Source organism: Anser cygnoides, chromosome 1, assembly GCF_040182565.1.
Source record: "Anser cygnoides isolate HZ-2024a breed goose chromosome 1, Taihu_goose_T2T_genome, whole genome shotgun sequence".
In the NCBI taxonomy this organism is placed as follows: domain Eukaryota; kingdom Metazoa; phylum Chordata; class Aves; order Anseriformes; family Anatidae; genus Anser; species Anser cygnoides.
The window spans coordinates 180,250,668-180,277,271 of NC_089873.1; the positions used below are offsets into that span (position 1 = coordinate 180,250,668).

The window sequence follows — 26,604 nt, forward strand, 5'->3', positions numbered from 1 at the left end:
TACCAAGCTATGCTTGCTTTCCAAGCTGGACAGCCCCTTACCTGCTCTGTCCGTGTTCAAATGAACTGTATCAGCTATTCATGCCCAGGTGTTCCTGCTTTCCAGTAGGAGCATCATGTGTCCTCACCGTGGGGCTTTGTAGGGGATTTTCAAAAAAGGAAGACAGCATTTATGTGTGCGTAGCCCATGCTGGGTTTTAAATTGCAATTCAAAGTAACCCACGTGTATTATTTTATGTACAATTATCAATAATTGTACAAAGCAATTGGAATATTGAGTGATCTGAGTCCAAAACAACTTTCTTGGAAGGCGGCATTTTCATAAAAGTAATAGCCTATTTTGTTGCATAGAGTTTGGTTGCTGTGTGTGAAATAGTTTTTACAGAATAGTATTTTCACTTATCTCCTGAAATAGAATAGTAATAATTCCCACATTCAAATGATAGGGAAAAAAATCTCTCTTTCATGTTTCATTTACAAAATCTGCCAACGAGTGACTGCAGTGAAAGAAGAAAGAGCAATCTGTCTGTGATGCCTCTTCTTCTGCTTGGTTTTGGCATCTAGCAGAACCACCCAGAGGTTGTATTTGGAAGTTGCCCATCACTAATTTCAATACTGCTTTTTGTGTTCATGTACCAAGGTTATTCAAGAGTCTCAAGCTGCATAATAATTTCAGGAAACCTGTTTTTTGCTAGGGATGGAAAATTCAGTCTGCCACATTACCAAAGTGGGCAGTGTCGCACTGCATGTGAGGTTTCAGGAGAGAACCTGAGAGTCATGGAGAAGCAGTGCCAGCTGGTGTACAGCAAAAGTCAACCTGTAGATATTTAGTGAGCAAATTCCTGTGGCAAAATAAGCTGCCAGCAAAGTTATCTGGAATTTACCTCTCTTTCTATTGCTCAAAGCCACACCAAATTGCCAAGATGTGATGTCTTCCTGAGGCTCTGCACTGAAGCTGGTGCCTGTGTCCATAGCTCCTACCTTAGAAATGCATCATTAGTTCCTTGGGGCTTCTGTTGATTCAAAATCTCATATTTCCTTATCTCCAGGAATGGATTTTAGACTTTGTCCAATGGTTGTCTCTTCATAGTTCTCTTTCCTCTAACCTTTGTTATAGAAATCAGTGTGTGTTGGTTGTCCAGTTTCAGCAGCAGCTCACAGAGCATGCTGGCGCTAAGGATAATCTGGTCCTACTGCCATTAATGTAAAATAAAATAAAAATATATGTTTGTACATACATTTATATAAATATATAAAAAAAAAGTTTCTTGTGATACAACTTCTGTGCTTATTGGGGAGGTGTGTTATACTTCATACATCTGAAATGTGTGAAATAAAGTGTATATTAATGCTGTCAATGGGAAATAGGTGTTTAGGGAGAAAGCATGAAACATGAATTCAATTATCCACAATGAAACATCAGTTTTACTCATTAGGGCTCTGTTGTTTTTATCGGAGCATGAACAGCAAAAGTTTATCTTTATTGCAGTTATCCCCATGAGTCTGATCTGTCAAATAAAGAGCAGCTGCTCTGTTGATTTTCCTATTTAATATAACTGCTTTGTTCCCAAGTACAGATAGAACAGTCTGTATGAATAACGTGAATTTTTCAGTAGCATTATGAAAAATTGAAGTTAATTGTGTTCTGAATATTATTTTATCCTCTGAGATTACATTCATCAAATGACCAGAAATAATATTTTTCCATATGTTAATTACCTTCATCTAAATATTTAATAACTCTGGTTAGAGCTAACTAGCCATTTTAATTTATTTTTTTAACATTATATTACAGTGTTTTATCTTGCCCATATACAAATAGTTGTGCTATATTGTTATCATGCAATACTACAGCATTTTGTGATAATCACTAAGGCTAGTTTAAAGGTGTTAAGGTCAGAAGGCACTGTTAGACCCCTTGGTCAGACCTATATAAAACAACCCAAAATATTTTACCTACTCATCTCAGTCCTGTGTCTAATAATTTCTGCTTGCAAGTCATCCAGAAAGATGTGTAATCTTATTCCTGAGATACAAGAAGATGAAGAATTTACAATTTCATTGACTGTTCCATGCTAGATAACCTTTATTTAAAAAAAAAAAAAAAAAAAAGGAAAAAAAAATGAATGGCCAAATTATGGCCTGAACTGATTTGAATATAATTTATAACCCCTGGTTCATGTCATTACCTTTGTCTTTAGATTTTCCTGATGTGAATTTTCTTTCTATTGATATACAGAATACTTACATTACTCTCAGGCTGAGTTATCGTGATTGACATAAGCTGATCTGTCCCCCTTCTGTCACAAAGAAAAAGGTTATATATTTCCCCTTCACACCACTTCCTGGTGGTAATTTTGGGGCTAGTCCTAATCTTTTCTTTTTTGCTGAATTAGTTTTCAGGTGTTGAGAGGAAAATTTCAGATCATCTTGAAATCATTTCATTTTTTGAGTGGTTTCAGCTGGTCAATGTTGAAGTTGTCCTAAGCTGAAGTATTTTTATGTGTGAGATAATTTGGAGCAGAAGTAGACAAGGAATATCCGCCTATGATCACCTTGTGTGCAAAAGCTTTCTGCATGCCCATGGAAATGCTGTGGCAAAGTGTTCAATGATACGCAAACTCTCTTTCCTGGGGCACCAGATTCTGTGGATGGGGCTGACTTTCATGAAGATTAATTTCCCCAGGCTGGAGTAGGCACTGGGGTATTCTGTCAGTCAGTATGAAACTGGAAAGCACCTGAAGTCAGCCCTCTGAAAAGCCTGTCCTTTTCCATTACCTACAGAGGCAGCCCCTGGGGATAACTGGCCTCACCAAGCTAGTATTTCCTTTTTGTCAATATCTTCTCTTGCCCCTTGTCTTCCCCCTTCTTTTTCCTGAGCTGTTACCTGCCTTTGTCACCAACAATTTGATCAGCTACTAAATTTTGCGGTGTGTCTTAAGGTTTTATTGATCCATATTCTGTAGAATTTTAACAAATAAGTTATTTCTATTATTTTGGGAATTCCTGCTTTTTGTGAAAAGGAAAAGATGATGGTAAACTGATCTCCCCCATGATCTCTCTAACTACAGAAGACAAAAATGTCTGAACATGGCTTTCCCTTCCCTTGCAGTTTTCAGTTTGGCTGTAGATAAAGATGTCAGAGTTGACTGATGTTTTTGGAAACCTGATGCAGGCAGAGTGTCAATTTTAGTTCCTTAAAGCAAATAGTTGGCTGTTGATCAGGTGGCCTAATTTGGGCCTTTGAATAGTACAACTATTCATATTAAAATTGTTTTAAATAATAATGAACTCTATAATATATCTCATATACCTATATTACACCTAGGTATATATACCTAGGTATATATAATTAAACTTATGTTGAAATTAAGTTTAAGTTCATATTAATTTATTTACATTTATCCTTTATTAATAATTGTTTTTCTTTTTTTTTTCTCAAGTCTGCATTTTTGTGAAACCTGGTGTTAGGTTTATCAGAAACTTACTGCGGTATTAAATACTATTGCATTTTAAGGTGAATATAATTTATTTTCTTGCTAGTGTCTTGAAGCATAAGTTAAGAAATCCTCACACTAAATGCCATGCACACTCACTCATTTTTATTTGTGTTTGTCGCTTAACTTTATTTCTGAGTTTTCTTTCCTGTGTTTAGAAGAAAAAGTATACTGTGAGGGGAAGGACATTTCTCACTAAAGGGGAGCAGATTAAACTAATGAGTTTGAAATATTTTCAGGACTTTAAAAAAATATGTGTATTTGGTATTGCCATAATAGCTCTAACTAGTGCTCTTACCTTTATGTCTTCTGCACAGTTAAAACGGCACCAAGATCTCCAGATCGACGTACAAGTCGAGGTATTCATTCCCAGACAGGCTCATTCTCTGCTCCAGCTTTGGCTGCCAGTAAAGAAAACCTCCCTGTGCTTAACACTAGGATTATCTGCCCAGGTAATTATGATTTTGAAATTCGCCGTTCCTTACACTATGTTAATAGTTCCCCTTCTTACTGTCAAATAACAATTTTTACATCATGCCAGGGGCTCTACCTGGAAATGCCATAGAAAGTTCCAAATTTGTCTAAACTGATACACTCATCTTTGTGTTGGATCATATAGTAGGAAGTGCAAAGTAATGTAAAATATTCCTGATCGTTTGGCACAGCACCAGATATAGCAAGTGTTGCGTTTGATTCTGGAGGATGAAAAACAAAATTCAGAATCTTCTATCATTCCTCCTAACCGGTGGACAGAACCATGTAAGGATCAACCTTCTGGATAAGAGATGTCTATAGACAGCTCTCAGGAAATGTATAACTGAAACTACACAAAGCTGCTGTGTAGTGAAAACAGTGGGAAAAAATTTCTTCCTATCCAAATGCAATTAATATTAGGGGACTCCAGTAAAGCACTGTTTTAATTAACTTAATTGGTATAGTTAAAACATAATGGAACTGAACTTACATTTTTCTTTAGGTCAATTCAGGTGAAAGCTTGTAGAAAGTACTTCTCTTTGTTTAGATGCGTTACACAGTGTTTTGTGTCATGAATTCCATATTAGTCAAAGTAGGCATGGCAAGGCTGTGACCACTCCACTAATTAAATTAAGTCAATCAAAGTATGACTTTTCCAGTTCTGAAAATAAGTGTATTTCTTACCATGCCAGTTACCTTCCTTAAGCTATCAGTTATTTTCATGTTACTCATTCTGTTTTCTTGACATTTTTCAGTCTCCTTTGGACCAGGCCTACCCAACTGCAATTTGTTCTCTAGTTTGTTTGTTTGTTTTGTTTTGTTTTTTACATTCCTGCCTTGTTCTATGCTTTTTTTTTTCTGTCTGCTTTTCTCCTAATCGTCTTGATATCTGTCCTTTCCTCATTTCTTCTGAAGACATTAATTCTTCAAGAGCCTTCCACTCAGCTGGTACTTACCAAGCTGAATATTTAAGCATTCACTGAAGGATAGTTGGCTAGTTGCAGAACCAGCCACATGACTGTCGATCTTATGACAGTTGTCTTCTAAAGGGCAAGACCAAAAGAAAATTATGATCAGATTGGTGATGAAGATTAGACTGAGTAAAAAGCTCTAATAATGTTTCTGAATATCAGATAACTCATTTGGTTATCGTTTGCCAGCCAGTGAAATTCGGCCTGAAATCTTGAATTTTCTTCTTTTTCCTTTTATGGTGGTGATACCTGAAAATTTAGCCACCACACTTCAGCATACCTGTCTTTCTGTTCAAGAGAGCCAGAGACCTGAAAAGACAAACAGTATGGGTAAAAGTTGAGATTGAAACTCAGTCCCTCCATACATGGATTTGATTAATATTTTCTCTCTCAAAATTTTGTGGTTTATATTATGACAATATATGTTTCTCTGTTTAACAAACCAAAATTGTTTATTTTTTCTTGTTTGTTTGTTTTCTTTTTATCAGGTTTAAGGGCTGGCCTAGCTGCTTCTATTGCAGGAAGTTCAATTATTAGTAAAATGTTGCTAGCAAACATCGATCCATTTGGTGCTACACCATTTATTGACCCGGATCCAGATTCACTGTAAGATTTTTCTTTTTTTTCAAATTTGTTGTTTTGCTTTAGTTTGCTTTACTTAATCCTTTTAAGCTTGTCGTATTTCCTTTTCATTATAAAATTCTGTTTTGCAATTATTTTTCAGTAGATTTCAAGGTCTGAAAACACGTTGGATTGTGCCATTTTAGAATAAGCCCTTAGTTATTATTAGTGCAGAATTGTCTTGCAAGCAGCAGAAACAATGGAAGACATCTGCTCACTTATTCCTTGCACCCTGGCTGTGAGAAGACAAGGAGAGCAGTACATCAGAACTGGGTTTTCCTGCCGGAACTGCTGGTCTGAACACAAGCTAAGCTGCCAGCAATATGTTGAAGTGGGGTATTGAAGTGGAGGACAGCAAAGAGTGTCCTCCTAAGGACTGGGACAGTGAAGTGGAAAATTTGTGTCCTAAGTTGTCTCTGCATCCTAGGGTGTAGCAGTGACAGAGTCTTATGGATATCATCTGTCTTGTAGGCTGTAGCCCTATATGGAAGCCCTAAAACAAAGCACTGCTGTGCTAACAGCATCAGCCAAACATCCAGCGCCAGCGTGCCTAAATGTATCCCGCTTTGGTGCTGCTGTCTCAGCTGTGCCAAGGGCAGCTCTTGCCTTGTATGCCACTGTTATTTTGGGTATGGTGGAGATAGTGGGGTATGTTAGAGTTTCTTCTTTGTCCTATGGGAAGCTGCTTGCACTTGCTAAGGAGACAACAGCCAATCTGTCTCTTCAACTACCATTAGATTTCCTCAGGGAGGCTCAGAGGAACCATCTTGTGATGTCTTGCTGATGTATCTGCTCTGAGACCAACCACAATCTTGGTCAAAGTTCTGTGTGTCCAGGAACTGTAAAAATGTGCACCTAATTATCTCTTCTTCTAACAGGGAGGGATATTCAGAAAAATGTGTCATGAACAACTATTTTGGAATTGGGTTAGATGCAAAAATTTCACTTGAATTTAATAACAAGCGAGAAGAGCACCCTGAAAAGTGCAGGTAATTGTCAGTGACAGAGCCAAGACATTTCCATAAGTTTTATTTTCCTTATGTCTTTATTTGAAGTTCTTCACTTTTTCTTTTTCCTATAAATGCAAAACATAATAATATGTATTTCAGTATGTGAATCTGTTTTTCTTCTATTTTCAGAAGTCGGACAAAAAACATGATGTGGTATGGAGTTCTTGGCACAAAAGAGCTGCTGCAGAGAACTTACAAGAACTTAGAACAAAAAGTTCAACTTGAGGTAATTTTTATTCATGGGTAGAATGACGTTTTTTGCTTCCGCATTATGTAGTGAAGAATTCAGTGTTCCTCTTGAAACCTTTCAGAGTTCTTGTGTCAGCCTAAGCTGATAAAATCCTGTCCTCATATGCACTGTCTAAGAATGTGTTATGTAAGAGGTGATTTCCCAAGTGATTTCTTGGAGAAAATATCAGTATTTAAATATCCCAAAATATCAGGTTTCCCATTTCTTGTAATTGCTGTTTTGTTCTGTTTTATTAAAAAAATAATAGTATAGAAAATATATAAAAGATATTCTTAATGTCTATTACATTAAATTGGGAGACCGGGTTTTAAGGATAATAACAGAAATATACTTACACTAAACAGGAGGAAAGGGATAAGGAGTCTTAATCCTTCAGGTTCACTTTAAACTTTCTGACAGCTTGATTACACATATAAAGAGAGCACACAGATGGTCTTACAAAAAAAAAATCCTGACAAGAGGAGAGATTCTGAGTGTACATCACAAGAAGCTTAGCTACACCTACAGAGACTTTCTCAAATAGGTGTTCAAGAAAGTCACACAGAGAAACCAAAGTATTACCACAGCAACAACAAATGCAATCAATGGTAATTATCTGAACATAAAGAGTTTTTTTCTTTTAAGCTCTAGCACCAAATCTGAGTCGTCTTCACAATACTAGGAACTTAAAGGAGATGATATAAATGGTTACCAAATGCAGAAAAAGACTATGGGATGGTTACAGCTGTGCTCACCTGAAGAATATCTAGGCTGGAGTTTGAAAGAGAACCTAAATGGTTTCTCTTTTTTCTTCATTTTAAGTATTTAATATGGAAGTTCATGATATGTATATGAAGATATTTTATAAGATAAAAGAATAATTTTAATTTACTGGAACTCTTTCTCTTCACTGAGCTTTAGGAGGAATTTGTACGGTAGAGGCAGATTGCTGTTATCAAAGGATTGAATAATTATCATGGAATTATACAGTAGTTAGTGAATATAATGACAGGAAAGAACATTATGTATGCTGCAGATAGAATTCTAATTTAAGGATATCTGAATACGATTCAAATAAGATTCAATAAGGCATTCATATCTGACCTTTCCATAATTATTTTTGAATATATCTGGAAGTAAACCAACAAGTAGAAATTTCGTATTTAGTGTTGCCTTGCATAATATCAGCCTTATGCAAAAACTTGTGATGAGGAGCTCAGCACTGAAAAATTAAAATGATCAATTTCAGGAATTGGAGGCAAACCTCTACTATAATGCAAATGGCTGTGTAGCATTTATTAATATCAGAGCACATGTCGGATACTGTCATATTTTGATTAGAATGTTAAATTGTGTCATGTTGCTGAGATTAAATCATAAAAAGAAAGTGCTAAGCATATTCCGGAAATGCTTTGCATCTCTTTCTCCTCCTGATACAATTGCTGAAGATTTCCTCATGGACCTATTAGAGGCAGTCCAGAGGAGGGCCATGAGGATGATCAGAGGGCTGGAGCACCTCTCCTACAAAGACAGGCTGAGGGAGTTGGGGTTGTTCAGCCTGGAGAAGAGAAGGCTCTGGGGAGACCTTACAGCAGCTTTCTAGTACAGAAAGGGGGCCTACAGGAAAACTGGGGAGGGATTCTTTGTCAGGGAGTGGAGTGATAGGACAAGGGGGAATGGATTTAAACTAAATAATGGGAGATTTAGATTAGATGTTAGGAAGAAATTCTTCCCTCAGAGGGTGGTGAGGTGCTGGGACAGGTTGCCCAGAGAAGCTGTGGCTGCCCCATCCCTGGAAGTGTTCAAGGCCAGGCTGCATGGGGCTTTGGGCAACCTGGCCTGGTAGGAGGTGTCCCTGCCCATGGCAGGGGGGTGGAATTAGGTGATCCTTAAGGTCCCTTCCAACCCAAGCCATTCTATGATTCTATGATTTGTATAATTATAAGATACTTTGACGGGACTAGTAACTCAGTAATTTAGCAACGTTCTTTGAAGAAAACTTTACTTGCAAACTGATGATCCCCAAAGTGACACCTGAATCCAGCATTTATGACCTTACATGTCCTACTTGCTTCAAATACACATTGTGGCCCTGCTGCAGGACTGTACTTCTGACTCCCAGTTCAATGGTTTGAGATTATTTGGCTCACCTGTGCAGTTGTACTGCTGTAAATCAAGAGTGATTTCACTGTAAATTTACTCTGGTCATTATCAAGGTAAGGTTGACCTGACATGATTACTTGGTTGTGTTGAGTAGCACTAGTTGTTGCTTATGTTTTTTGGAGGATAAAGAGGACCAACCTCTTACCTGCAAAAAAAACCCTCAAATTTTAGCCACAGCCAAGATAACATAACAGTGAGTCCTAGATTTGCCTTTGTACTTCTGGAAGGAGAGTGAATTATTTCCGCAGGAAGCCAGCTGTACAAGTACTAACAACACTCGAATTTAAGTACACTTGTGGCAATGCTAGAAACATTCTTTTTTTATTATTTTTTTTTTCCCCCACTTAATAGGCTTACCTAAATAACAAATGTATTGCAACTTTGGGAATGCAGAAACAGGGTGGGCAAATCAAGCTTTTTGTAACATCAATGAACATTGCTGGCTTAATGTGTACACCCAGGGAATTAGCTTTTTTCATTGCTAGAAGACTTCTAATCCTTGATAGGGAGAGCATGGTTTAAGTGCGTGAGAAATTTCACAGGTAGGGATGTGAAAATGCTTCTTGGAAGAGTCACAGAAGACCTCTGCTGTAGATGCTCAGGTTTTGTCATCGCTGCAAAAATTGGTGCTGAGATTAGGGAGGAAAAGTTTGTATTAGAGCTGCTTCGCAGTGTGGGTGGAATAGGCTTGTGTCAACCTATTAATGACTCTGTCCTCCCCTGCCAGCTCCGTTGAGGCTTCATGTATTAAAAACGGCTGACTACTTTTATCACATTATTTATATACTGAATGAGCTTTTATCCATTACAGTGTGACGGACAGTACATCCCCCTTCCAAGTCTGCAGGGCATAGCTGTGCTAAACATTCCCAGTTATGCTGGTGGGACTAATTTCTGGGGTGGAACCAAGGAAGATGATGTGAGTAATACTGAAGAGAAATAACCTTCTGGGCAAAACCTACAATAAATCCCATGAAATGCTGTTCTTGTTTAATTTTAATGGTGCAGTCTGGATAACAACTCTTATTCAGGGAGGTTGCTTGAGTTTAAACTGTGTTGTCTTGTATTTGATTTTTTTTTAAATGGAAAATATATACCATGGTTACGCATTGTCTATTGTCTTCTGTCATTTCCTTTACATTCCAGCAAAATTTTCACAATAAGGCTTAATGATTAAAAAAGAAAAAAGCAGCTCTATGAAATTATATTTTTAGAAAATAATTTTAAAGACACTACTAGTTTCTCTACATATTATTTGCAGCAGTTGTAAAACAGTTTCTCAAAGCATAGATTCCTCTGTTATATTCTAATAATAAGGAAGATGGACAAAGATAATCACTCACACAGTTTATACTTGAATTTTCCTCCTGTTCTACAAACAGCTTTGGACTAAGGGATGGTCATTGAGAAAATTTAATGACTCATAATTTAGTGGGGATAGTAACTGGTTTTTAAACATTATTTTCAATGAGCTTCTTAAAAATTTTGTAACGATATCTTTTTTTACCTTCCTCCTCATATCTTCTAAGAAATGTTGCACTACACAGATGCCTGAACGTCTTACAGCAGCACTAAGACTGTTTCATGTTGTCTACTTCATGCACAGTACAACCATTGTAATTGCTTGCAGACTATCCCAGTTCTGAATATCCTGATTTACTGTGAGGTCTGACACACCTAAAACTGTACTCGCCAGTTAGATTGTGGTTTTAACCTTGACAATCTAGGACTTTTTCACCAAAATGCTTTTGCTTTCTTGTGGCTTACTATGCTCAGTTTTTATACATATTTTAAAGTCAGAACAAGTATTTCAACATGTTTCGATATCCTTTTTTTTTTTTTTTGATATATGTTGGAGAATGGCAGTTATGTTTATATTTGGCTGCAGATATCTAATGTTTTGATATTCTCCATGTTCACATTCATAGCTTGAAAGCATCTCTAACGTCTGCTCAGCTCCTATTCGGGAGTTTATTTTTCTCCCTGGGCCGCCTGACTGAGAGAGAAGATCTGTCCTAGCTGTCATACTGGCATACAGCAAATGTGTATGTCTTGGAGCAGTTTTATTGATATTTTTAGTCATCTAGTGATCAGAACTGCCAGCAAAGTGACATGTTTGCTCTCGACAAAGTTAGGAACATAAGTCACTGCTTTACTGCAATCTTGAGAGACCGATGGTCAGAGATGGTGGTGGTCTGAAATGCTGTCACTTCTGCTTATCTGAACTAAACAAAGATGTTGCTTGATGGCTGCAAGTATTTCTGAAACATTACTGGTGAGCCAAAGAGGGCAGCTGCACATTGAGTTGAGTAGGGCTTCTTTAAGCATGTTGCTTTGGTGTCCAAAAGACAAGCTGGAAACATGACCTGTGGTGAGATGCAACAGGAAAGGAGGGAATTGTTTCCTGAGCATTGATCTGTAAGGATTTGTTTGGTTTCATTTGAAAAAACAATTATATATATACATGGTTTTTTTTCAGTGCAGATATGTTTTGCTTGTGGAGAGACACAGTAGATTAGGCTGTGGTTTGTCCATTCTTTTTCTAAAATGGAAGCACAAAATAAATGAAGTCTTGGAACTACTTTTCTTAACCCCTGCTGAGATAGCCCTGTAGATGTCAGTTATTAAAGCTGGATCAGGGACTGTCCATACCTTTTTACCTTGGAAAACCAGAAATTCTGTTTTGGATCTTTTCAAGCAGTTCACTTACCCATAGTAAATGAAAAAAATCTATCAGTGAAAACTTTTGGTTTAGAACACACTAGGCCAAGTAAAATTGCGTTTTCATTCTTTAACACTGATTTATTCAAGACCCACCTATGCAATCCTGGGATGCTCTGAGGGCAAGCGCTGCAACTGTGGCAAACTATGGCAACTGAGGGCAAACTATGGCAACTGTGCTGTGCAGCCCTTTCCCTGAGATGACTTCCTCAGTCTCCAGGTCAAAGCCCCACTCACTGCACTGGGGTGAAGGCTCCCATTGGCTTGTGATGGGCAGCAAGGACCAAAGTTCCTCCCCCTGTTTCCCATCCTCTTCCTCACTAAGGCATCACCGCAGCCACTACCTGGACTGTGCAGTCCTGGATCTTCACCGTCTTATTCTCCACCTCCAGGAAGGAGGCACCTCCATTCTCAGGGGGCAGTTGTGTCTTTTGGGCTCCTTTCCAGGATTTTCTCATCTATTCTCTGGTGTACAATGTAGCTTACTTCACCAAGTGAGGTTGTTTGAGTACCACTCAGAGAAATTTACCCACTATTTACCCATTATAATCTTACTGGAGTGATACCTCCTGCTGACTTTTCTCCCTTGCTGCTCCCTATTCCATATCAGTATGAAATGATCAAGCTTCAAGTGACCATAGGGCTTACGGTGTCTTCTGGGTCCCTTGAACCAACTGAACTCCAGCCTAAGACTTCCCCCCAACACTGCCAAGTTCTCCTCCAAGACACCAGGTGGCAATGGCACACGCTCCACTTCATGCACTTTTCTAAGCTCATGGGAATTCAAAGTCTTGGCTGGATAAGGACATTTATTAGACTTTTTTTTTTTTTAATGTTTATGGCAGATAATTATATACACTTCAAACAAGATTCTCCTCAGTATGCATCATTCAAGCATCATTTATCAAAGCTGAGAGTGGATCAGATGTTGGTTTCCAGAGAATTATAGGAACATAAGCACTTCTGAGAAAAAAACACCATTGCTCCGCTTAGCTTCAAGAACCACTTAGATATTAAGTACCTTAACCAAGTGGAGGTTTAAACTGGCCTTTCATTTTGCATTGAAAAGCATTTCTTAGTCATGGAACATGCCTTTGTATATATAAGGATATGCCCTGTCATTCAGATATTTGAAATGCTGTTGTCATTGCTGTTTTAACATAGCATTTGCCTGCTGTCTGTGGTATCTCATTCCTATAATATTTACAGGGACAATGTAGTTATTCTAAAGCATTTAGATGCATTTAAATGTTGAAAGTGAATCTGTAAGTGAACCTACAGAAAAGAAGGCTGAATTTGTGCTTCATTGGTCATGCACTCTAAGAACAAAATGTACCATGTAAAATGGAATATTTTATTTCTCTTTCAGATATTTGGGGCCCCATCTTTTGATGATAAAATCTTAGAAGTTGTGGCAGTATTTGGCAGCATGCAGATGGCAGTTTCAAGAGTTATCAAACTGCAACACCACCGGATAGCTCAGGTCTGTTTCTTGGTGGAAAGCACATGACAAAGTTGGCATCGGTTTGGGATGCTGGAGAGTGGTGGTACTCTAGATGACCACTGCCCTATACATTAATAAAGCACTGACATTGTTTTAATGTTAGCGGGTAACAAATTGTCTTAAATGATGGATGAAGTATAAAAGCGCTTCACCCTTGAGGCAAATCTGGAGGAAAGCCACAGCTCCTAGTAATCAACATATTTCAGGTGGTCCGTCAGTTTGATTAATATTTATTGCTCTGTAAAATAACATGTTTGTTCTTTTCCAGTGTCGGTCAGTAAAGATCACCATACTTGGTGATGAAGGGGTTCCAGTGCAAGTCGATGGAGAGGCATGGATCCAGCCCCCGGGAGTTATTAAAATTGTACATAAAAACAGAGCTCAGATGCTAACACGAGACAGAGTATGTTGAAGAAAGCGTGTTATAAGATACCTTTGCTAAAATTGTTTTCTGTAGTAATTTGATTTAGTTACAACAGGAAAAAATAGTGCTTACAAAAATGTTTTATAACTATTTATATTACTTAAGTAATTACTTGCAGTTATCTAATTTCCGTAATAAGCTGGATAGAGAAGTGTTCTTTTGTATAAGTAACACAGCTCTTTACTAGCTTTTTTCAGCAATCTTAGTGCTATTCCCGTGTTCTTATTTAATATATACTAAGAGGAAGAATGCTCAAAATTTTCTTCTTTTTTTCTTTTTTTTTTCTTTTTTTTCTTTTTTTTTCTTTGAGGCACTAAATGTATACACAATCATATACTGGAAATTTTAACAGGTTGCAGATATAATGAAGTTCTATAATGTCTATTTTTCGGCATAATTTGTGCAGATTTCTCTCATCCCTCTGTCCTACTAATTCTCCATCTTCCACTAGACACAGTCTCGGAAAGAAGAAACACAATCATACTCTAGTCACAAAGCCACTAGAGAGTTCATGCTTGTCTAGGATTACCATGCAAAAGGCGTTATTGTCCCTCAGTTCTCTGGCCACTAGCTGGATGTTGAATCTAGTGTGGAATTCATAGCATTGGAATTGTATTTTATTAAGTTTGTTAACTTTTTTTTTCTGCCGTTCGTTTAGGGTTGATATTTCTACTACTTTGAGATTTGGATCCTACCGTCCTCGCAAAATATGCTTACATTATTATTGCCTTCATATTCTTACAATTTTGGAAGACATTTGTTGAGAATAAGAGGGAGAGAGATATCTTTCAGAACTGAATTATTATCTTCTCTATTTTATAGAGAATCAGATTATTCTCTATACTAAGTTTTAAACAAATAAATGTCACTTCATTATTTAGAGAGCTAGTACTATTTATATAAAATTGTGTGTCATTCCATAAGCTTTTACATATATCGACAAAAATACCACAAGTGCTGTGAACTGACTGTATAATTCATTTTGATCAGGCCTTTGAAAACACCCTGAAGTCTTGGGAAGACAAACAGAAGTATGATTCCTGCAAACCTGTCATTCGATCTCCCTTGTACCCTCAACAGGCTGTTGAGTTGGCTACAGAAGAAGAAGTCACTCAGATACAGCTTTGTTCACAAGCTGCAGAAGAACTTATTACCAGGTACAATAGAATTAGTAAGTTTGGATTGGTAACCTATACACCAAGACTGAATTATTCATGTGAGTGCATACATAGATTTAGTAGTGTGTATTTTCACAGGATCATAGAATGGCTTGGGTTGGAAGGGACCTTAAAGATCATCTAATTCCAACCCCCCTGCCATGGGCAGGGACACCTCCCACCAGACCAGGTTGCCCAAAGCCCCAGCCAGCCTGGCCTTGAACACCTCCAGGGATGGGGCAGCCACAGCTTCTCTGGGCAGCCTGTGCCAGTGCCTCACCACCCTCACAGTGGAGACTTTCCTCCTAACATCTAATCTAAATCTCCCCTCTTTTAGTTTAAAACCATTCCCCCTTGTCCTGTCACTGTCTGCCCAAGGAAAAAGTTGCTCTTCATCTTTTTTTAAGCCCCCTTCAACTACTGAAAAGCTGCAATTAGGTCTCCCTGGAGCCTTCTCCAGGCTGCACATGCCCAGCTCTCTCAGCCTTTCTTCACAAGAGAGGTGCTCCAGCCCCCTGACCACCCTCACGGCCCTCCTCTGGCCCCGCTCTCACAGCCCCACACCCTCCTTGTGCTGGGCCCAGCCCTGGACGCAGCACTCCAGGTGGGGCCTCACGAGGGCAGAGCAGAGGGGCACAATGCCCTCCCTTACCTGCTGGCCACACCTTTTTTCCCTGTCTTTTGTTTAATGTTTAGTTACCACTGTTATCAGTCTTTTGATTTATTTTTATTTATTATTTTTATTACTATTTTTAACTATTCTTAAGGCTTAGCTTGTTAATATATGTCACTTCAGAATTCATTGTCTTGTGAAAACTGACTTTTTGAAGAAGCAATGGAAACATAAAACTGGAAAGTTTTTTTGTGGAGAGACTTGATTTTTTTTTTAATCAAAACTAAAAATGTATTTTTTGGGGAAAAAGAAAAAACAAATAAACACATTGGAAATCTACTTTAGAAGTCAACAGTGAAGATACATCACCTAGCTAGTCAATTAACAGATACGTTAGAACTCCATGCATCTGAATCTGTTTTTAGATGCACCTTCTACAACAGGTGCCTCTGTCCTGGAATTTCTCTCCATTGGGTATAACAGGAGAGACTACAGCAAGTATAGGCATCTACATTGCTCATGTCTCATAACTGTGGACAGATCATTCTCAGGTGTTTGAATCTTTGTAGGTTTTTTATGAGTATATAAAATATTTTCCTGTTCCAGGAGTCTCTGACCATCCAAATCTTTTCTTTTCTTGACTTTCAGTTCCACTGTCACTGCTTCCTCATCCATTTATATTTCTCCATAAAACCTTGTTATTCATGTTTTAAAAAAAAGATGAGCACTTTTCAGTAAATAAGAAAGTTTTCTTAAAGTATATCAGAAGCAAGCAATTAACAAAACAACATTCAATGGACCCACATTGCCAGATTAAATTCTGTTAATATTCTGTTCCAGGGCCCCACCACTCTCTGAGTAAAGAATTTCTTCCTTATATCTAATCTGAATCTACCACTTTTTAGTTTAAATCCACTACTCCTTGTCCTGTCACTCCACTCCCTGACAAAGAGTCCCCCCCCAACTTTCCTGTAGGCTCCCGTTAGGTACTGGAAGGCCATTGTAAGGTCTCCCCAGAGCCTTCTCTTCTCCAGGCTGAACAATCCCAGCTCTCTCAGCCTGTCTTGATAGGAGAAAAGTAATCAAAACTAATTCTTGGAGCCCCTGTTTAGCAGCACAAGAACTACAATTATTTGTAGTTCTTCAATGCTTTTTATATTGTGCTGGTGACTTAAGTAGACATAAAAAAATGGTTTAGATTATAGCTTACCTGGAGGGAAATGTAGCTGAGACAGCTTAAAACTTCTTTACTGTTCTGCAGATGGTCCTGAGTTTATAATTACAGCTGGACTTCAGATAATCTCTAATGATGACAATTTGAATGTCATGTCTAAAGGAGTTCTCAAGCTTTTTGTGATATGCTTTGTGGAATACATATAATATTTTTTAAGATAATTTTAAGATAATTTCGTGACGAGTTATCTTAGTATGTGAGAGTTTTCCTTTGTGGTTTGTTTGAGTTAATAGCACATTTTTTTGGTACAAGTCTTGCATAACATTTGTGTTCTAAGGCAGATAATGTGTCTCTATTTCATAGCAGAATAAATCTTCTGTGTTATGGATATCATTTATATGAGTTTCTGTGTTGCTTAAAGTGATGCTTATATTAGAACTTTTGTTTTAAAGGACTATGTTTCTTAAATGTTTTGTGAACTTTTTATATTTTCTCACATGATAATATTGTGTAGTCTTAAGAATTACTCTTTATAGGAGGTAAGAAATATTTTTCTCTTTTTCCTATTTTTGTAGAATCTGTGAAGCAGCAAAAATACATGGCCTCTTGGAGCAGGAGCTTGCTCATGCTGTTAATGCATGTTCACATGCATTAAATAAAGCGAACCCAAGGTTTCCTGAGGTAAAGGAAGAACAGACATTTATGTATAAGTAAATGCATTATAATGTCTGTGGGCATAAGGTTGTGACATAGGATCTGCGTTGTACTCCCTGCTCCCGTATTGCAACAAGTTGGGTGATAATTCTTAAAGTTTTTATAAACAAGACTCCTAGATACACATACGCATACTCAAGTTTAAAATGAAATTGCTTAACAGACGAACAGAGCTGTATTGACTCCCCTTTTTTGTCACTTTTTCTAAGGTGAAAATAAAAGGAAAGTTACTTCCAATTCTGAAGGTGCTGGTCTGCACAGCTGCAGGAAGTCTTAGCTCTTCACATGCTTAAGGAAACATCCCATAGCTGATAAGTTTGGGAGAGATAATGCTCAAAGATTCTGAAATATCTTAATGATACTGGGAATATGAGTTAGAAAAACTGTCTTCCTACAGTAGAGGGAGAAAAGTCCCCTCCTGATCTTAGATCAATGTGATATCTGAGGAAATAGATGATGTAGTTTCTGCATTCATCATTGTCCTCCCCAGTTGATGTTCCCTTTTGTGATTACTGGATGTTGGAAAGGGACATTAATGACTGAATACGTGGAGCATCTGAGTTTTGTTGTGGTGTGGGAGTAACCAAAAGGAAGATTGGATGAAGGGCATGGTGAAAGTATGTCTGTTGTCTTTTGGAAGCAGTCAAGAATTCACTCCATCTGCAGTAGAAATCCACAGCGAGGGGCATTCATCCTGAAGTGATGCAGCAATGCGTATATTAGTCAAGCAAGATGGTGTGCTCTTGTAGTTCTGAGCACAAGTAAATCAAACTCGTGTCAGCAAATAGCAAAAACAATAGCCAAAGTAAGATGGCAACTACTTGCAGACAACAGTGTAGGCATATCTCCAGACATAGAGTAGAGGCATGTTGAAGGCTCAACAAATGATATTACTACACACAGGTCAATTCTCATGAATGTTTTCATAGAAATTTTCACACTTAATTGTTATCCAAACGTTATGCAGAGAATGCAGAGAGGGGAGAAGGGACACTGAGTCTCTCTTCTTACTAGGCAACCTGTGTGTTTTCAGGGGTTGGAGCCAAAGATGATTAATTAGGTAGAGTCTATCTATATAATTTTAACTGACCTAAGCTTACCTGTGGTAAATATGTTCATTAACCTGTGCTCCTTAAAATATGACTAGCAGTTTACTTCTGCTAAGATTAAGGTGAATGAGTTGTGTCAATGGTTTGTTAAAAGAGGCCCACAACTTCTCTGTTGGCCTTTGCCATCCATAAAAGTCATGGATTCTTCTCACAGGTGTCTTATCACTGGACCTTTTGGATTGTATAAGATCATATTTAATAAAGTTGGGGAAAAGACAATAAATAAATAGTATATATATATATTTTTTGTGATCTCAGTGCTGAAGAAGTTGTCAATGTAGAGCTAAATTGATGTATTTCTCCTAGAAGAATACACAGTATATGCTGTAAGCCCAAAGTACTTATTCTCAGACCAAGTAGCATCCTATCAAATAATTTTTATGCTTCTTATTCCCCAGAGCCTTACCAGAAACACTGCCATGGAGATAGCTGTCAATGTGAAGGCCTTACATAATGAAACTGAATCCCTGCTAGTAGGAAGAGTTCCTTTGGTAAGATGACAAAATACATTATTTTATTCCCTCATGCTTGATGTGATCTGTTCTTTGATTTAGAATACTAACACGGAATTTAAGATGTGCTATAAGCAGCTCTGTAAGGCCGAATGGAAGATAGTACACTGCATTTGTGGCTGGACGCAGAATGAGTTACAAATTCTTGTCCTAGGTTGGTGTTCATCTTTCCTCACTTGACATATCTAAAAGTCATTGCCTGGGCTGCTTTTTTCAGTAGTCAGTGGAGAGAAATAAATATATCTGTTGAGGCTGATTCACCCCCAGATGTCTTGGAGACTTATCTTAGAAAAAGATAAATCATCTTCTGGAGGTTTAGCATTTAAGAAAACTTCTGGAGTTCTATTATGGACTATTTTCAGAGTTTAAATAGAACTGGGGGTGACAGCTATTCAGACTCATACATTCACCTTCTACAGATCTAATCTGGTAAAGTAAATCTCACCCTTGTTCTAATACCTAGGAAGAGTTATTTTATAACCTTTAACTGGTAAGTGTTCAAGAGACCTCTGATGGTACTTAAAGACTTTGCTTCATCTCTTTTGGCTAGTGTTTCTGTCCCTAAAATGAAGAAGACTACTTAAGAATTGCTGTAGTTGGATACATAATTAGAAAATTCATTTATCTGAAATTGTGAAGAGAAGAAAAATGTCAGGTTTTCTATGCTGGTCCAGTTTTACAGTAACAAGATTACTGAGTAGGAACAGGTATATTTTCTTTGGATTCGGAGACAGATGTACCGGTACCTTACTGTTGATTTGAATGTTGTAATTAAAAATGGATATCAATAAGAATATTCCAATTCGTCTGAGTTCAGGTGTGAAAAATATTGGGGCAGGTTCGGATACCTTTTTACATGTGAAAAATGGTACAAGTCCATTCTACAGTAACAAGGGTTAGTATATGGCCTAAAGGATAATAACCACTATAATAAACACACAAGTTCTAGAAATACAATAGAATAGGTTAATTGGAAGGGACCTACAAAGGCCATGAAGGCCTGACCAATTCAGGGCTAACCGAGAGTTAAAGCATGTTATTAAGGGATTACCCAAATGGTTCTTGAACACTTACAGGCATGGGACATTAACCACCTCTCTAGGAAGCCTGTTCCAGTGTCTGATCACCCTCACAGTAAATAAATGTTTCCTAATGTCCAGTCTGAACCTCCCCTGGTGCAGCTTTTTGCTGTTCCCACACATCCTATCATTGGCTACTGGAGAGAAGAGATGGGCACCTCCTTCTCCATCTCCCCTCCTCAGGAAGTTGTAGGGAGCGATGATCTTGCCTCTTAGCCTCTTTTTCTCCAGACTAGACACCCCAGGTGTCCTCAGACTCTCCTCACAGCTCATGCCTTCCAGCCCTTTTACCAGCTTTGTTGCCCTCCTTTGGACATTCAAGGACCCTAACACCCTTTTTATATTGTGTAGCCCAGAACTGCACACAATATTGAAGGTGAGGCTGTGACAATGCCAATTACTGTGGGATAATCACCTCTTTTGACCATTTTTGCCCTCCTGGTTTGCCAGGGCACACTGCTGGCTCGTGTTAAGCCAACTGTCGACCAGCAACCCTAGCTTCTGCATAGCTTCTTTCCAGCCACTCGTCTCCCAGTCTGTACCTATGTCCAGTATTAGTCTGTCTCAGGTGCAGAATCTCACATTTTCCAATCATAGAATCATTAGGGTTGGAAAAGACCTCCAAGATCACCTGGTCCAACCATCACCCTACTTTGCCGAACTTGATGATGTTGATGATTGTTCAATGTTCCAGTCTATCTAGATCCCTCTGCAAGGTCTCTTGTCTGTCCAGAGAGTCAAGAGCACCTCCCCATTTAATAAAATAGTTAAAGATTAGGCTCATATGATCTATTTTATGAAGTTTTGAAAGGGAAAAATATTCATTAGTTGATTTTGTTCAAGACATGGGAAAAATATCTACTGGTGTTTTTTTTTTTTTTTTTTTTTCTCCAGATAGCTATTACTAATTCCCCATTTGAGATTGAATGAGGAATCAATAGAGAAAATTGTTTATTTTTTAAAATAGTTTGAGAAGAGGAAAAAAAAAGTTTAAGTTGCTGATGCAATACTAGGACTAGTGTAATTTATCAAGACAATCTAGGAATAATGTTATTATGGAAACTTTCCAACTGAAACATTACCTCTCATTGTGTTGTTGAGCTGATCCGGTGTTCAAACTCCTAAACTTAATTTGATTCATTTGGCTGTGTCTGATTTTTGCATATTTTATTTCTGTTTCTCATTATGGTCTATGCATATGTCTTCATGGGTCTACATCAAAGATATTTTTTTTAATAAAAAGGTTGTTTGGAAGTTACCTAGGTGTCTTCCAGAAATGTCCATTACACTGATTTGACAGCATTCTTACTTTTCTTACTCACAATAGTATTCCACAGTTACAATAACAAGGCACCGTTGTAGCCTTATTGGCACATATTTTATAAATGCCAAAGCTGCATGTATGTTGGTTCCTCACTTTGATTAGAAACAGAGGAAGTGTAAGGTGTTGCTTGATCTATCTTCTGCTGTTCTATCATACACTGTTCTCCAGTCTTTCTCCCGTGACAAAGACAGACATTCTTTCTTTAATATCTTTTTTTTTTTTTTCAATAATCCCCCACCCTCTCATCTGTGATCAAAGCTCCCTATAGCTGTCAGTTGATGCCTCCCTTGCATATGCTACTTGGTAAGCTTTTACTCTGATTGCTGTTTACCAGCTCTGAGTATTTCCATTATAAGGAGACAAGAAATGTAAATGCATACACAAGGAGACTGTGATTCTTGTCACCTCTTCTAAGATAACATTAACCAATTTCATATGACAGTATTAGCTGGGTGACATCAAAGGGTGAATTAGATATAAATACCATTTTTAGTTAAATGAAAAGATGGGACAACGAAGCTGATTAGCTGATTTGTGGAATCTCACAGATAGTTATGGCTGGAATATGGTTTGGAAAAAAAAAAAGAAATGTAGTTATGTTTTGACCAGATATCTACCAAATCATTAGAATGGCTTGGGTTGGAAGGGACCTTAAAGATCATCTAGTTCCAACCCCTCTGCTACGGTGGGGATACCACCCACTACATTAGGTTGCCCAGAGTCTTTTCGAACTTGGCCTTAAACAATTCCAGAGGTGGAGCATCCACAACTTCTCTGGACAACCTGTTCCAGTGCCTCACCACCCTCTGAGTGAAGACTTTCCTCCTAACATCTAATCTAAATCTCCCCTCTTTTAGTTTAAAACCATTCCCCCTTGTCCTGTCATTGCTTAACATTGTCTGCCTGTCACCCATGTGATAAAGATACTAAACAGCACCGGTCCTAAGACAGCCCCCTGAGGGACACCACTCATCACTGGCCTCCACCTGGGCATTGAGCTGTTGACTGTAACTCTGACTACAGCCATTCAGCCTATTCCTTGTCCACCCTTCAAATCCATATCTCACCAATTTAGAGAAAAGGATGTCGTATTGGGACCAGGTCAAAGACTTTAAAGACCTCCAGGTAGATGAATGCACCGTTTCGCTTTTTACTTTTTTAAAAGCATTTCCAATTTGGAACAGAGCACTATTTTAGAATATACTAAGGGGTAAGTACTACATTCATTTCAGTTGAATGAAAGGATCTGAACTCACTGAAATCAAATATCATCATATAAAAAATTTTATTTGGGAAGAAACTGAAAAATCCTTTATTTTAAACATCTAATTTGTAGTGCTAATTTTCAACTTGGATATAAGAAGCTTTTTCTAGATGTTCTAGCAGGAGAATTTACCCTAAATTTGATAACTCCTTTACCAGAATTGCACTGTAGGTTGTTTTTATTTTTTTTCCTTTTTTTTTTTTTGAGTAATATTACTAATGCATAAACTTTCTCACCATCGAGTGAGAGTTTCTTGGCCCTAAGCAAAACATTTCCCTTTGAGAATCAAGCAACTAGATAAGTGCTTATTGAGAGAGAACTTCAGCCATTTATATAAAAATACAAGACTTTGTAAATAATTTTTAAAAATGAAAACACAAGAAAATTTGTAACTTCCTCAAAGACAAGTGTCATCCTCAAAATCATCTAAACATTCAAACTGAAAAAAATGTAAGGCAAAAGAAAGATCAGTCTGCTTATAGGGATTGAATTCTCTCCCCAAGTACTATGGACTTCAGAAGAGAAAAGAACGCTATAGCAAGAAGGAACTAATATTTCCAATATAACTATACTAAACAGTGATATCTTACTAATGATGGTCTCTGCTCTGAAAAGTGGTAATATAAGCAAACTATTGAAGGAAAAGAAAAATGTTTCTGTTAGGTAGGAAAAATTAGTGGGGACTTGTAATTTATCTCCAAAAACCTAAAAAGTCAAAATCTTTTTCCGGCACTGGAGATCAAAGATGCTCTTACAAATCCATTTAAAAAAATATATTAATTTGTACATAACTTCATTAGATCTTTTCAAAAAGATATTCTGAACTGCTTTGGGCCTAGTTTTACTTCAAAGAGAAAAATGGATGTTCAGATTGCTTACTTAGTGATTCCAAACAACTCGTTCCAGTATTCAACACTTTATCTCAAAATGGTGCTTCAGCAACCCCAGATAAGCCCAAAACAGCTTTGCCTTGGATGAGCTGTTTGCCTTATCCTTTCCACACAAATTTCACTCACACAACAGCTGCAGAACGTGGTTTTCTGACCAAGGTTCGGAGGAAAACTGATACATCCATAGGATTCTCAAAGTGTTGATAGAGCCAAATTCCTATAGGTCAGTAAGTCCCAAGCTTTTTATACTTTCATTTCCTCTTTGGCTTTCACTTTGGCTTTTTGTCTCCCCTCAGAGGCTGCAGTCCTGTTCCCCTTCCATGCCTGGTGCCTGTTCCTTCACACCTTCAGCCAGTAGCAGTGGCTGAAGTGGCTCCATGTCTCACCTTTTAAGAAGGGGTAGTTCAGATCTCGTATCACCACTGGAATGCCTTTGGGAATGGGATGTATTTGGGAATGGAATGCCTTGGAAATCCATTCCAAGAGATCCTTGAGTGTCTTAGAGATCCATGATGCAAGCATGTCTTAGAGATCCATGGCGCAAGATCCATTTCCTCTTACCTGACCATGTATGAGTGTTCTATCATATAAAGAAATCTGCAAATAATAACTTGGGCTTACTACCATCTACTTCTTTTTTTTTTTTTTTTTAACATCACATTTCATACAAAGACTTTCCAGGCTATTGTCCTTCTGGTCAGTTTTTTACTCACTTGTGCTGGAAATTACCATTTCCAATGTTGTGGTCTAGTGTTGGTGATATCAGATAACTTCTGTTCTATGAAGGCTCATGAGTGTGGTGAATGGGTCTATACTAAATGTCATGTCAGGGTGGTCTGAAATGCCTCTGAAGGAAAATTTAAGTTGGTAAGAATATTTGTTTTCACCGTTCGTTTACATTTGCTGAAATGTAGTCATCTGTTTGTGTGTGGTAACAACATATCCGGATATAAAAACTTATATGGTAACAAATCTAAAAGTACTATTTTTCTGGCCTATTTATAAACAGCAGTTAGAAGCTCCCCATGAAGAGCTGCTGTCTGATGCTTTGCACAGCGTGGAGACAGAGTTGAGAAAACTTGCTGAGATACCTTGGCTTTATTATGTTTTTCAACCAAATGATGATGAGGTGAGTTTGATTAATACTTTCTGTTTCTAATTAAACTTTATTTTTAAGAGGGAAGAGTAAGTTAGACTCATAATGTGGAGAGGCAATTCCAGTAATGATGCTAGATCATTTCAGTCTGCTGTGAGCAAGCCTCAAAGCTTAGGGCACTTTTTTTTTTTCTGTTCCCTCTTATGATTTTAAAAGGCTTCAAATGGTTATTTAGCAAATTAAACTTGTATGGAGTTAAATCCTTACATAATTCTTTACAGAAGTAAAACCAACTGAAGTATGTAATTTAACTGTTGTTTTCTGTTAATTAAAGGTAACTATGTCTTTCTTTCATGCAGGATCCTCCTTTGGATTATGCTAAAAGAAACAACAGAAGTACAGTGTTTCGCATAGTGCCAAAGTTTAAAAAAGAAAAAATTCAGAAGCATAAGACCAGCCCTCAGCCTGGTATGTGTTTTGAAATTACAAGAAAAATAATAACATTTGGGGAAAATGTGATTTTGTGTTTGTCTGTGGGCTGGTTGGTTTTTCTGTTTGTTTTTTTCGTATTTTTAGTAAGAGTTGCAATTATATGCTCTACCTAAGAGTAAAGTCCTGACCCTGATAAACTGAGAGGCAACTGAACTAGTTGGCACCTTTATTAGGATGAACATTCCTTTAATGCGTTTAGAAAGCATTCAGTAGGACCCCATGACTTCCAGGGGAACCAAAGGTGAACTGCAAAAATATATAGATAGCTACTGTTTTATCATGAAACAGGACCTGTGTCTTTGCTGGTGGTTGCAGTTGATTAACTCATAGCAATACAAGCCATATGTAGACCCACAATTTCCCTGTGAAGCTCCAATTCAGGTTTTTCAAGTTAGTTTCAGAAGCTGTGCAATACCTTTATCACACTCGTTTAATTAACCAGTTAGTCTTAAATTTCAGGTGGTTTTCAAGTTCAGTGATTTAGGCAAGTCAAACAAAAAGCCACGATAGTCAATATTGATCTTTTAATTAGTAGAATTTGAACAAACTCCACTCTCCTCTCTTCCCACCATTATCCATGAACTTACTTCCTTGATATTATGTCCAGGAGTTAATCAGTGATCAGATGGCCCTAAAACTGTTTCTACATCTTTGTGTTTTTAATGGACAATCTGCAAAATCTTGCCATTGTTGATTAGACTTTAGTTTCAGATTAGACTTCAGATTGACTTCACTTTAAAACTAAAGCAGCATTGAATGAAGTTGCAAAATTATAGCAATAAGTAGCATAGCTTTTTATTTTTTTTTCAATAAATGTGCTCTTATTAGGACTAATGTGGGCAACTAACCTTAGAGAACAATGTTGTACAGAGAGCTTATTAATGACCCATGTAACACAATAGTTTAAAGAATACTTGTAGCATTAATTAATACTAGAAATTGTTGATTAAAACTGGACTTGCTTGCTGCCATTGCTATATCTGAGGTATGGTTTATATATTAATTTTACATGTTGATTAGTTTTTGAAGGCTTCTCCTCTTCCTGGATGACTACTAATAAATTAATGGTATAAAGTAGAACATTAGACTTTGCGTCACTGATCCTAAGATTGTTTAATGTGAATTTGTTGGGACATGAGGTTTTAAAGGCTTTACTGGAGAAACTGTAGTAAAGCTGAAAGCATGGCTGCAAAGCAAAGAACCCCAACTTTGTTCAGATACTTTCTCATGTTAACTGCTAACCTGTAACCTGCATGTATAAAGGAAATTGTCGTTTTTTCTGGAAATGACACCTCTAACCTTTCCCTTTGCTAGCACGGCAATTCTACTCTGTTTTCCACTCTCTTTGGCCTAACCTTTGCTTGTAATGCATTTGAGCATGTAGAAATTAAGGGGGTTTTGCTCTTAACTTTGGTAGTTCAAAAATGGGGCACAGATGAAGTTGCTGCTTGGCTGGATCTGCTCAGTTTGGGAGAGTACAAAGAAATCTTCATCAGCCATGACATCCGAGGCTCTGAGCTTTTACATCTGGAAAGGCGAGATCTTAAGGTATTTCCTTTGTGCTACT

General features: G+C 37.6%; 1 protein-coding gene across 4 annotated transcripts in view; it reads left to right on the forward strand.

Moving 5' to 3' along the window:
• Positions 1-26,604, forward strand: part of DGKH (diacylglycerol kinase eta) — a 176,919-nt gene that overhangs the window by 132,943 nt on the left and 17,372 nt on the right. For 3 of the 4 annotated variants that reach the window (XM_048047719.2, XM_066988272.1, XM_066988274.1), the window contains 13 exons: positions 3,814-3,948; positions 5,430-5,547; positions 6,441-6,551; positions 6,702-6,798; positions 9,776-9,883; positions 13,055-13,168; positions 13,458-13,592; positions 14,604-14,770; positions 17,133-17,238; positions 18,779-18,871; positions 24,459-24,578; positions 24,905-25,013; positions 26,455-26,585. In XM_048047719.2, the coding sequence (XP_047903676.1) occupies positions 3,814-3,948; positions 5,430-5,547; positions 6,441-6,551; positions 6,702-6,798; positions 9,776-9,883; positions 13,055-13,168; positions 13,458-13,592; positions 14,604-14,770; positions 17,133-17,238; positions 18,779-18,871; positions 24,459-24,578; positions 24,905-25,013; positions 26,455-26,585 (1,544 nt within the window). The remainder of the gene's footprint in view (positions 1-3,813; positions 3,949-5,429; positions 5,548-6,440; positions 6,552-6,701; positions 6,799-9,775; positions 9,884-13,054; positions 13,169-13,457; positions 13,593-14,603; positions 14,771-17,132; positions 17,239-18,778; positions 18,872-24,458; positions 24,579-24,904; positions 25,014-26,454; positions 26,586-26,604) is intronic. The other variant, XM_066988266.1, reaches the window with a different exon arrangement.